At 49.4% G+C, this 12439-nt stretch overlaps 1 protein-coding gene across 1 annotated transcript in view; it reads left to right on the top strand.

The window, feature by feature from the left end:
* The window catches only part of MSH4 (mutS homolog 4), a 115806-nt gene extending 104267 nt beyond the window's left edge, over positions 1-11539 (top strand). The window contains exons 17-20 of the mRNA XM_075321120.1: positions 428-556; positions 1225-1399; positions 1484-1572; positions 10775-11539. Of these exons, the coding sequence (XP_075177235.1) occupies positions 428-556; positions 1225-1399; positions 1484-1572; positions 10775-10966 (585 nt within the window). The 3' untranslated portion in view covers positions 10967-11539. The remainder of the gene's footprint in view (positions 1-427; positions 557-1224; positions 1400-1483; positions 1573-10774) is intronic.
* The last annotated feature ends 900 nt before the right edge of the window (positions 11540-12439 follow it).

Raw genomic sequence — 12439 nt, 5'->3', positions numbered from 1 at the left:
ATGGCCTGGAAACTCCCCAGATCTTAATCCCATTGAGAACTTGTGGGCAATCATCAAGAGACGGGTGGACAAACAAAAACCAACAAATTATGGCAAAATGCAAGCATTGCTTATGCAAGAATGGACAGCAATCAGTCAGGATTTGCTCCAGAAGATGATTGAGAGCATGCCAGGGAGAATTGCAGAGGTCCTGAAGAAGAAGGGTCAACACTGCAAATATTGACTTGCTGCATTAACTCATTCTAACTGTCAATATAACCTTTTGGTACTCATAATATGATTACAATTATATTTCTGTATGTGATGTAAACATCAGACAAACACAATTAAAAACCAGAGGGCAACAGATCATGTGAAAAAATAATTTTGGTGTCATTCTCAAAACTTTTGGCCATGACTATACATAAAAACATTTTCTTTCTTGAAGATTACATACATCATACAGAACGCAAATGAGAAGTCCTTGATAATAATCGATGAACTGGGAAGAGGCACCAGCGCCGAGGAAGGAATTGGCATCTGCTACGCCGTCTGTGAGCACCTGATAAGATCAAAGGTAGGCTCTTATATTTTTGGATTGATGAGGAGCCACAGAACTGATGTGTACTCACCTTGTCACTCCATAATCTACACAATCTCAGTGAATGTGAGCATTGTTCTTTACATCCAGAGGCTGAAAACCAAATGTGTCCTCCTGACATTGACCTGTCACCTCCTGTCACTTTTGATTTAGTAACTATTTTTCCATTTTATCCAAAGTCCTCCAAACCACATGAGATGAAAGTTGATTGAAGCCACCGGTTTCTGCGACAAGCCGACCATCTGATATGTATGGGAGCTTTCAGACTCTTTCCCGACAGATGGAGAAAAGGATCCGGCAGTTGGAATTTCAATGGTCGATCCTTTTGTGTTCAGGAGAGATAAGCCGATATAGGAGGAGTCACTTTATTTCTACATTTCTAAAAGGCATAGTAGGAGCGGCTAAGTGCAAAAAAAAAAAAAATAATGTTACAGAATGTTTTATATGTTTAGTGCCAGTATATATTACAATAGACAAGTCGGACGCGGTGACAGATACTCATTACACGCAGTAGAGCTTTAGTTAGGAGACATTCGTCTGAATTTTCTTTCTGCTTTTGGCTGTAAGAAAACACAAATCTTTGTTCTTTTAAGCCTCAACATATCCATTAATGTCATTCCTTATGATATATTTACTCTTTTTAGGCTTTTACACTTTTTGCTACCCATTTTCTGGAGCTGTGTCACCTCGGAACAATGTATCCGAACGTGCAGAACTTTCACTTTGAGGTGAAGCATGTGGGACACAAGTCCGGGAACGAGGACTCCATATCTTACACGTACTTACTATCAAAAGGGCAAACAGAGGAGAAGAATTATGGTAATGAGACGTGTCATGAATGCTACTTGTCCTTGTATCTTCTACATTTATGTTTCACATTAGTAATATCCCGTTTTTTTTAAGGCTTAAAGGCAGCATCTCTCTCATCATTGCCCGACTCAATATTGAAGGATGCCAATGAAATCTCTCAGCTGGTCGCAGACAAAATCCTAGTGAGTGAACAGATACTGTAAGGAAATAACTTAGTATTCTTTGGGCATTCGGCCACTGTAATCTCCGCAGATCCGAAGAACAAAGCTCTGCAGCGCCCCACCTGAATGGAGCAGAGGTCGAGCATGCACATTCTTTATCTACACAGCAGACAGAGATACAGTAGAACCTTGGATTACGAGCATAATTTCTTCCAGGAGTTTGCTCTTAAACCAAGTTACTCTTATATCAAAGCAAATTTTCCCATAGGAAATTATTGAAACGCAGACAATTCGTTCCACAGCCCAAAAGTATTTGGTGTATACAAACTCAAACTCATTACAGAAATACAAAATAATGTACATTATTCATATAAAAGATTACAGTACACTAATACAAAATACTGTACAGTATAGTAAAAGCATATAAAAGAAATTATACTGCATGTTAGCTTACAATAGAATTGTTGGTGTGCGGGAGGTATAGTATAAGCAATCGGCTGTACTGGTTATCAATAAGAAAGTACAATACTATATCCACAAATGCAAATTGATAGACATGCTGTATAGTATATACTGTACTGTACAATGGTATACTGTGTGCAGTACATATGTACAGAAAGTTACCTCCAGAGCGCGGTGAAAGGACAGAAACGGAAGTGTGCACGAAGAGTATTTGCTCTTATTGCAAATCACTGCTCTTAAACCAAGTTACAAATTTTTAGAAAGCTTTCCTTGTCTTGCAAAACGCTCTCAAACCAAGTTCCTCTTAATCCAAGGTTCCACTGTACTGTTTTTTTCAGGCAGTACTGTTACGAGGGGGACCCGGGGAAGCGTGCCAAGATGGTATATGGACAGCTTCCGCCGGTCAAGGTCCACTGTGCGGTGTAAGGGACCGCTGCTATGGTGGGAGAAGAGTGAGCGGGTTGCTGCTAGCGATCGTCTGGAATGTCACAGACGATCTGCGTACACCTGTCCGCCCTAACCCGTGAGGGTTGTATGGCACGGGGCTCACAACTCGGTGTACCTGTTGCACGGGAACGCACAGAGGTGCCAACGCACGTGTGCCAGCGGGAGTCACAGGAATATGGCACGAGGGTAGCACAGAGGTGCCCACGCACGTGTGCTTCAGAAACCAGGTGAGTCCGACAGAGATTCAAGGAGCTCACCTGGGACAGGAACACAGCCTGTTAAACGGAATACTGCCGGAGCAGCAAGGCAGGGGCAAGACCTGCAAAATACAATGTCTGTACAGTGGCGTGACAGCACGCTGCCAGACATCCAAACATAGAAGGACGGTCGCGCGCCGCCATGATGGCAGGAGGGGTTTTTAAGGAGATGTAGCTCCAGCCAAGGGCGGGCGCGAGACGGATGTGACCCAATCATGATCTGTGACGTCCTGGCCCGGCCAGTCAGGATTCAGCACATCACCAGCCTCGTTATCTGGCCGTGTGATACCAGTGAGCGAATCAGAAGACGTCACGTGGGGCACATGCTCAACCTCCTGCCTCTGGGTCATAAAGGCGGGATCTTTGGTTTCACAATGTGTAGAGCTAAGGGAAGTCTTGCTGCTTCCCTAAGCATCTATCCTTTGCACACTGTGCAACCACTCCGACCCTCTGCGATGCTGAGCAGGAGGACACGTGGCAGGCAAGGGATGGGAGACCACTCCATTCCTTACAAGGAATAAACCACTAGGTGTCACCCTTCTGCTGCATCTAGGAGGAGGAAACTCCTGCAGTCTCCCAGGCCTTTGGCGCTGCTGAGTAGGAGGACTCGCGGCAGACAAGGAATGGGGGACCACCTCATTCCTTGCAAGAGGAGAGCCACGAGATGTAACACAGTACTGAACAGACCCGGGGGTTTACTTGCTTGACCAATGGCTAGTCTTAAGGATGATGGAGATGAGGACTAGTGTTGAGCGAGTAGTTAACTATTCGTACTTGTTATGCTGTTAGCGAGTCCTGTCCGCTACTTGCATATTCGTTACGAGTAGTGGGTGTAATGTAAGTCAAAGGGAAATACTTGCTAAGTAGTGAGTAATCCGAAAGCCATACTTTTTGTGCAAATACCGAATAGTACGACTTTCGGGTTACTTGCTGCTTAGCGAGTGTTTCCCATTGACTTACACTGCACCCGCTACTCGTAACAGACAGTACTCGCCAACAGCATAGCGAGTACGAATAGTTAACTACTCGCTCAACACTACCAATGGCTCATTTTCTTTGTCGCTCCATTGGGAGACCCAGACAATTGGGTGTATAGCTTCTGCCTCCGGAGGCCACACAAAGTATTACACTTTAAAAAGTGTAACCCCTCCCCTCTGCCTATACACCCTCCCGTGCATCACGGGCCCATCAGTTTTTTGCTTTGTGTTGAAGGAGGCACACATTCACGCAAGCTCCACATTTTAGTCAGCAGCAGCTGCTGACTTTATCGGATGGAAGAAAAGAGGGCCCCTAACAGGGCTCCCGGCATGCTCCCTTCTCACCCCACTATGGTCGGCGGTGCTGTTAAGGTTGAGGTACCCATTGCGGGTACAAAGGCTGGAGCCACATGCCGTTATCCTTCCCCATCCCTTAGAGGCTCTGGGAGAAGTGGGATCCTAACCGGTCACCATGCACTGGGACCGGGCTCCCTCCGCAGCCCCTGGGGGAATCTGACGGACAGGAGACCGGGTATCATCAGGGACAGGCCCCGCTTCTCAGAGGTACTCTGTGTCCCCTTGGGGACGGCGCATAGAGCGCCTGTGTAACAGACGCTGCAGCGGCTGCTGTGTGTTTTGTGTTGCCGGGACTACCGCGCCGACCGCGCCTGTTTGCCGGCAGCGTTAGCTAAATTTAGTCCCCGGCTTCTGCGGCCTAGTACCGCATACTCCCGCCCCCGGGCCTGCCAGTCAGGGGTAAGGGCGGGACGCTAGACTGGACGTCAGCGGTGAGGGCTGGAGCATACTTAGGTATCCTCCTCCCCCCTCACTGAGCACTGTGGGGCACCAGATTCCCGCACTTTATGAGGCACGCCTACGGCTCCCTCCTCCTCTGAGAACGCTGGCAGCCATTGTTATCATCACTTCTGCCGGTGGAGAACTTCAGACCGAGCTCCACAGCTCTGGGAGGCCCAGGCAGGGAATCTGGTGGACACACAACCGCTGTGGGCGGTCGGTAAGCCGCACCGGTTACCAGGTGCTGGCCCCCCTGGGTGCCGAAGTGTATATATATATCCATATATTGTATACATTTGCTCTGCTCGGCCGCATTATTTGCTTTTGGCTATATACCCTCACTGATTGCTCTAAGAGGAGACAACAGCATGTCGTCCGCAAAAAGCAAGGGTGCCAAGGCACAGGCTTATTTTGCATCCTGTACCTCTTGTGCGGCTATGTTACCTGTAGGTTCCACCTACCCTCATTGTGTGCAATGCTCGGCCCCTGTGACACTCACTCAGCCGGAGCCTCAGGCACTTGTGGGACCCTCGGCCCAGGTAGAACCACCGGCTTCCACTGTCCAGGTGGCAGGGACAGAGTTTGCAGTGTTGGCTGAGAAACTTTCTGAGTCACTTTCACAATCCATGGCTCAGTCTATGGACAGATGGTCTGCTAAGATACTAGAAGCTTTGCAGTCCAGACCGGTAGCACAGGCCCCGGGCACTGTTGAATCATTGCCCCCAGGCCCCCCTCGGTCGGCGCAGCAAAGTGCTCCTGGGGTGACTCCTAGGTCCCACGGTGAGGACTCCGACACGGACCGCAGTCCCAGACCGGCTAAGCGGGCTCGCTGGGAACTTCCCTCGACTTCATCACACTGCTCAGGGTCTCAGCATGAGGACTCTCTGGAGGATGAAGCGGAGGTGGCAGATCAGGGCTCTGATACTGACGTTGCTCTCAATCTTGATACACCTGAAGGGGACGCCATAGTAAATGACCTTATAGCGTCCATCAACCAGGTGCTAGAACTTTCTCCTCCAACTCCACCGATAGAGGAGTCAGCTTCACAGCAGGAGAAACACCAATTTAGGTTTCCCAAACGTACACGGAGTGCGTTTTTCGATCACTCCAACTTCAGAGATGCGGTCCAGAAGCACCGAGCATTTCCGGACAAGCGCTTTACTAAGCGCCTTAATGACACACGTTACCCCTTCCCCACTGATGACGTAGTTAAGGGTTGGGCTCAGTGTCACAAGGTGGATCCTCCAGTCTCTAGACTGGCGGCTAGATCCATAGTAGCAGTGGCAGATGGTTCATCGCTCAAGGATGCCACTGACAGGCAAATAGAGCTCCTGATGAAATCCATCTATGAAGCCATAGGCGCGTCTTTTGCTCCGGCATTCGCAGCCGTATGGGCACTCCAAGCTATCTCAGCTTGTCTGTCTGAGATTAATGCAGTCACACGTGCCTCTACTCCGCAGGTTGTGTCTTTAACCTCTCAGGCGTCGGCTTTTTCGTCCTACGCCATGAACGCCGTCCTGGACTCTGCGAGCCGTACAGCGGTAGCATCCGCCAATTCAGTGGCAGCCCGCAGGGCCATGTGGCTACGCGAATGGAAGGCAGACTCTGCTTCCAAGAAGTTCTTAACCGGTTTGCCATTTTCTGGCGACCGTCTGTTTGGCGAGCAATTGGATGAAATTATTAAACAATCCAAGGGAAAGGACTCATCCTTACCCCAGTCCAAACCAAACAGACCTCAGCAACGGAAGATACAACCGAGGTTTCGGTCCTTTCGGCCCTCAGCCAGGTCCCAATTCTCCACGTCCAACAGGCCACAGAAGGGCCAGAGGACCTCTGATTCATGGCGGTCTAAGTCACGTCCTAAAAAGACCGCCGGAGGAACCGACCCCAAGGCGGCCTCCTCATGACTTTCGGCCTCCCCAAACCGCATCCTCGGTCGGTGGCAGGCTCTCCCGCTTTTGCGACGCCTGGTTGCCACATGTCCAAGACCGATGGGTGAGAGACATTCTGTCTCACAGTTACAGGATAGAGCTCAGCTCTCGTCCTCCGATTCGTTTCTTCAGAACATCTCCGCCCCCCGAGCGAGCCGATGCACTTTTTCAGGTGGTGGACACTCTGAAGGCAGAAGGAGTGGTGATCCCAGTTCCCCTTCAAGAATGTGGTCGCGGTTTTTACTCCAACTTGTTTGTGGTGCCAAAAAAGGACGGATCATTCCGTCCCGTTCTGGACCTCAAACTGCTCAACAGACACGTGAAAACCAGACGGTTCCGGATGGAATCTCTCCGCTCCGTCATCGCCTCGATGTCCCAAGGAGACTTCCTAGCATCAATCGACATCAGGGATGCTTATCTCCACGTGCCGATTGCACCAGAGCATCAGCGCTTCCTGCGTTTCGCCATCGGAGACGAACACCTTCAGTTCGTGGCACTGCCTTTCGGCCTGGCGACAGCCCCACGGGTCTTCACCAAGGTCATGGCAACAGTGGTGGCGGTCCTACACTCTCAGGGACACTCGGTGATCCCTTACTTAGACGATCTTCTAGTCAAGGCACCCTCCCGGGTGGCATGCCAACACAGCCTGAACACTGCTCTGGAGACTCTCCAGAGGTTCGGGTGGATCATCAATTTCCCAAAGTCAAAATTGACACCGACCCAATCGCTAACTTACCTCGGGATGGAGTTTCATACTCTCTCAGCGATAGTGAAGCTACCGCTGGACAAACAGCGTTCACTACAGACAGGGGTGCAATCTCTCCTTCGAGCCCAGTCACACCCCTTGAGGCGCCTCATGCACTTCCTAGGGAAGATGGTGGCAGCAATGGAGGCAGTTCCATTTGCGCAGTTTCATCTGCGTCCACTCCAATGGGACATTCTCCGCAAATGGGACAGGAGGTCGACGTCCCTCGACAGGAACGTCTCCCTTTCTCGGGCAGCCAAAGCCTCTCTTCAGTGGTGGCTTCTTCCCACTTCTTTGTCGAAGGGACAATCCTTCCTGCCCCCATCCTGGGCTGTGGTCACGACGGACGCGAGTCTGTCAGGGTGGGGAGCGGTCTTCCTCCACCACAGGGCTCAGGGAACCTGGACTCCGACAGAGTCCTCCCTTCAGATCAATGTTCTGGAGATAAGGGCAGTGTATCTAGCCCTAAAGGCGTTCCAGCTGTGGCTGGAGGGCAGGCAGATCCGAATTCAGTCGGACGACGCCACGGCGGTGGCGTACATCAACCACCAAGGCGGCACACGCAGTCGTCAAGCCTTCCAAGAAGTTGGGCGGATTCTGCTGTGGGCAGAAGCCACAGCCTCCACCATCTCCGCAGTTCACATCCCGGGCGTAGAAAACTGGGAAGCAGACTTTCTCAGTCGCCAGGGCATGGACGCAGGGGAATGGTCTCTTCACCCGGACGTGTTTCAAGAGATCTGTTGCCGCTGGGGAACACCGGACGTCGACCTAATGGCGTCCCGGCACAACAACAAAGTCCCGGCATTCATGGCACGGTCTCAAGATCACAGAGCTCTGGCGGCAGACGCATTAGTTCAGGATTGGTCGCAGTTTCGACTACCTTATGTATTTCCTCCTCTGGCACTGCTGCCCAGAGTGTTACGCAAGATCAGGTCCGACTGCCGCCGCGCCATCCTCATCGCCCCAGACTGGCCGAGGAGGTCGTCGTACCCGGATCTGTGGCATCTCACGGTGGGTCAACCGTGGGCACTACCAGACCGACCAGACTTGCTGTCTCAAGGGCCATTTTTCCATCTGAATTCTGCGGCCCTCAACCTGACTGTGTGGCCATTGAGTCCTGGATCCTAGCGTCCTCAGGGTTATCTCAAGAGGTCATTGCCACTATGAGACAGGCCAGGAAACCAACGTCCGCCAAGATCTACCACAGGACGTGGAGGATCTTCTTATCCTGGTGCTCTGATCAGGGTTTTACTCCCTGGCCGTTTGCCTTGCCCACTTTTCTGTCTTTCCTTCAATCCGGAATGGACAAGGGTTTGTCTCTCGGCTCTCTCAAGGGACAAGTATCGGCGCTTTCCGTGTTTTTTCAAAAGCGTCTAGCCAGGCTTCCGCAGGTACGCACGTTCCTGCAGGGGGTTTGCCACATAGTCCCACCTTACAAGCGTCCGCTAGAACCCTGGGATCTTAACAGGGTGCTAACGGCTCTTCAGAAACCACCTTTCGAGCCGATGAGGGATGTCTCTCTTTCACGCCTTTCGCAGAAGGTGGTCTTCCTAGTGGCAGTCACATCACTTCGGAGAGTGTCTGAGCTAGCAGCGCTGTCATGCAAAGCCCCCTTCCTGGTGTTTCACCAGGAGAAGGTGGTTCTGCGTCCGGTCTTGTTAGATCTCGTGAGAGCACTCAGGCTCTACATTTCTCGTACGGCGCCCCTGCGCCGTTCTGATGCGCTCTTTGTCCTTGTCGCTGGCCAGCGTAAGGGGTCGCAGGCTTCCAAGTCAACCTTGGCTCGGTGGATCAAGGAACCGATTCTTGAAGCCTATCGTTCGTCTGGGCTTCCGATTCCTTCAGGGCTGAAAGCCCATTCTACCAGAGCCGTAGGTGCGTCCTGGGCATTGCGGCACCAGGCTACGGCTCAGCAGGTGTGTCAGGCGGCTACCTGGTCGAGTCTGCACACTTTCACGAAACACTATCAGGTGCATGCCTATGCTTCGGCAGATGCCAGCCTAGGTAGGCGAGTCCTTCAGGCGGCGGTTGCCCACCTGTAAGAGGGGGCCGTTTTACGGCTCTTTTTATCGAGGTATTCTTTTACCCACCCAGGGACTGCTTTTGGACGTCCCAATTGTCTGGGTCTCCCAATGGAGCGACAAAGAAGAAGGGAATTTTGTTTACTTACCGTAAATTCCTTTTCTTCTAGCTCCTATTGGGAGACCCAGCACCCGCCCCTGTGCCCTTCGGGCTGTTGTTCTTTTGTGTACACATGTTGTTCATGTTGAATTGTTCTTTGGTTCATGGTTTCAGTTCTCCGAACATCCTTCGGATTGAGTTTACCTTAGACCAATTTATAAGTTTCCTCCTTCCTGCTTTGGCACCAAAACTGATGGGCCCGTGATGCACGGGAGGGTGTATAGGCAGAGGGGAGGGGTTACACTTTTTAAAGTGTAATACTTTGTGTGGCCTCCGGAGGCAGAAGCTATACACCCAATTGTCTGGGTCTCCCAATAGGAGCTAGAAGAAAAGGAATTTACGGTAAGTAAACAAAATTCCCTTCTTTTAGATTGATGAGGATGCCAGCGGTCAGACCCCAGTAACTTGTCTGCTATCCCATTGTTTTGGGCTAACTTTCAATATTAGTATATAAAAGCATTTTAAAAGGATAGTCCAGGAATATAAAATTAGGCCTGCTTTTTTTCCCAAAACAGCTCTACTTCTGTCAGCGATCCATGTGAGATATTGCAGATGTTCCTTGCAGTATTTACACACAATGAACACATGTGTAGCTATTTCTGGAATAACATCAGATCCATTTTTATTATCCTGGACAATCGCTTTCTGTACTTGTGTGAGAAGGCAGGTACACCTACAATTTCATACAGCCCCATTGGGTAAGTGGGGAAATTCTGATATTCAGTATCATTCTGAGCTTTTCTACAAGGGCTCGCCCACACGATCGTATAACATGGGCGATTGCTATCCGATGTTTCGTCAGATAGTGCTCGGTCCAATGATATACTATAGGGCAGTGCCGATCAGCGTTTTTTTTTTTCTCATGCTAATTCGGCATGAGAAAAAAAGTGTGGCATGGTGCGATTGGCAGCATATATTGGGCGGCGCGCACCCAATTAAGTCTATGGGTGCGTGTACATCATCGGACTGCACTTGAATGACATCTATGTGCAGTCTGTTTTCCGCAGAAACACAGGATGGAGAAGATGGAGAAATTTTGTTATCCGTCCTCTCCTCTCCTGTGCTACGATGCTCTCATATAAGACAATCGGATTACATTAAGATGACACTCCGGTCAAACTCAGATCAGCGTTATTTTGGAGTGTCATTAACATATTCGATCTAATATTCTCGGAAGAGAGACTCTAGGCTTTTGTGACCCCGGCCTTACTCCGTGTCCCCTCACTTCCCTCTCACAGCTCTGCCTGGCAGTAGGAGCTTACTTAAAAATACAGGGACCTGTTTAAGTGAATCTTTGTATAAAATATGATCTAGTACAAGTAGCTAAATGCAAAGTTTGTTCTTTGGGAATCATTAGATGATGGTGGCAGCGCTCATCAGGGGGTGTTAATACTTTTGCATTAACTTTTTCTTTCTTATTTATTGCAGCAAAAGCAGAGCAGCTCGCCAGAGAGCGCCAGGCAGACGGCAGACTACCACCTAGCACTAAGACTAGTGCAGGCTGCAAGGAATTCTCAGCTGGACCCGGACAGTCTGAGAACGTACCTGAAGCAGCTGAAAAGCAAACACTCCTCCGACTGCGCAGGAGCCAGACATTCATCTGCCCAATCAGCTGAGTGATCGCTGAGACGTGCATTGTACTCAGAAGACACTGATCATAACTACGGTGAAGGAATTGGTGAAAACGTATGTTTAAAGTTATAGATATTTATTTTGTTCTATTGAGGCAGCCACATTGGAGGCGCACAGTATTTATGTGTGTATAAAGATTGACCTATAAATTAAGCCAAGCTTGGCAGGGAAAATCCAAAGGGCAACTGCCTAGCGGACTTCTCCCAATGCAGTCAGCAAGTCTAGCACTGAACTGCTGACCGATTCCATCTGCAACCAGCAGAATTTAACTCTGCATATGACTGGCGACTAAGACATTAAATATCAGAATCTGTACAGTGAGGACTGGGCTTAAAAGGTTAGTGTTTGGTTTCCTGAGTTGCAATACAATCCCTGCATTATACCAACTCACTTGATTCCAACATACACTGAGCTTTTCTATATGTTGTGTCAGTGTCACAATATATCTGCAGCCTAAAGACCACTGAAGGTTACCATGAATCCCTAATTTAAAGCCAATGGACTACTTTGACATGGAAAGAATTTTTTTCACACGTTAGTTGTTACCTTTAATTAATAAAATTGCACCAAATTCCAGTCTGCAATCTTCATTTCGTTTTTCATTTTCAGAACTTCTGATATGCAGTGTACAACCTTATACATGTTTCAGATTTTTCTTTTATGGGAGCATCCCTCCCAGTAATATAGGCTGGATGTGAGGTCTGTGTGTCTCTCCCAATAACATGGGCTGGATGAGAGCTCTGTGTGTCTCTCCCAGTGTAATATAGGCTGTATGTGAGCTCTGTGTGTGTCTCTCCCAATAACATGGGCTGGATGAGAGCTCTGTGTGTCTCTCCCAGTAATATAGGCTGTATGTGAGCTCTGTGTGTGTCTCTCCCAATAACATGGGCTGGATGAGAGCTCTGTGTGTCTCTCCCAGTAATATAGGCTGTATGTGAGCTCTGTGTGTGTCTCTCCCAATAACATGGGCTGGATGAGAGCTCTGTGTGTCTCTCCCAGTAATATAGGCTGGATGAGAGCTCTGTGTGTCTCTCCCAGTAATATAGGCTGGATGAGAGCTCTGTGTGTGTCTCTCCCAATAACATGGGCTGGATGAGAGCTCTGTGTGTCTCTCCCAGTAATATAGGCTGGATGAGAGCTCTGTGTGTCTCTCCCAGTAATATAGGCTGGATGAGAGCTCTGTGTGTCTCTCCCAGTAATATAGGCTGGATGTGAGCTCTGTGTCTCTCCCAGTAATATAGGCTGGATGAGAGCTCTGTGTGTCTCTCCCAGTAATATAGGCTGGATGTGAGGTCTGTGTGTCTCTCCCAGTAATATAGGCTGGATGAGAGCTCTGTGTGTCTCTCCCAGTAATATAGGCTGGATGAGAGCTCTGTGTGTCTCCCAGTAATATAGGCTGGATGTGAGCTCTGTGTGTCTCTCCCAGTAATATAGGCTGGATGTAAGCTCTGTGTGTCTCTC

This window comes from Anomaloglossus baeobatrachus, chromosome 8 (genome assembly GCF_048569485.1).
Source record: "Anomaloglossus baeobatrachus isolate aAnoBae1 chromosome 8, aAnoBae1.hap1, whole genome shotgun sequence".
Taxonomy (NCBI): Eukaryota; Metazoa; Chordata; class Amphibia; order Anura; family Aromobatidae; genus Anomaloglossus; species Anomaloglossus baeobatrachus.
Note: the sequence above shows the minus strand (reverse complement) of the source record. Positions and strands in the feature narration are given on the sequence as shown.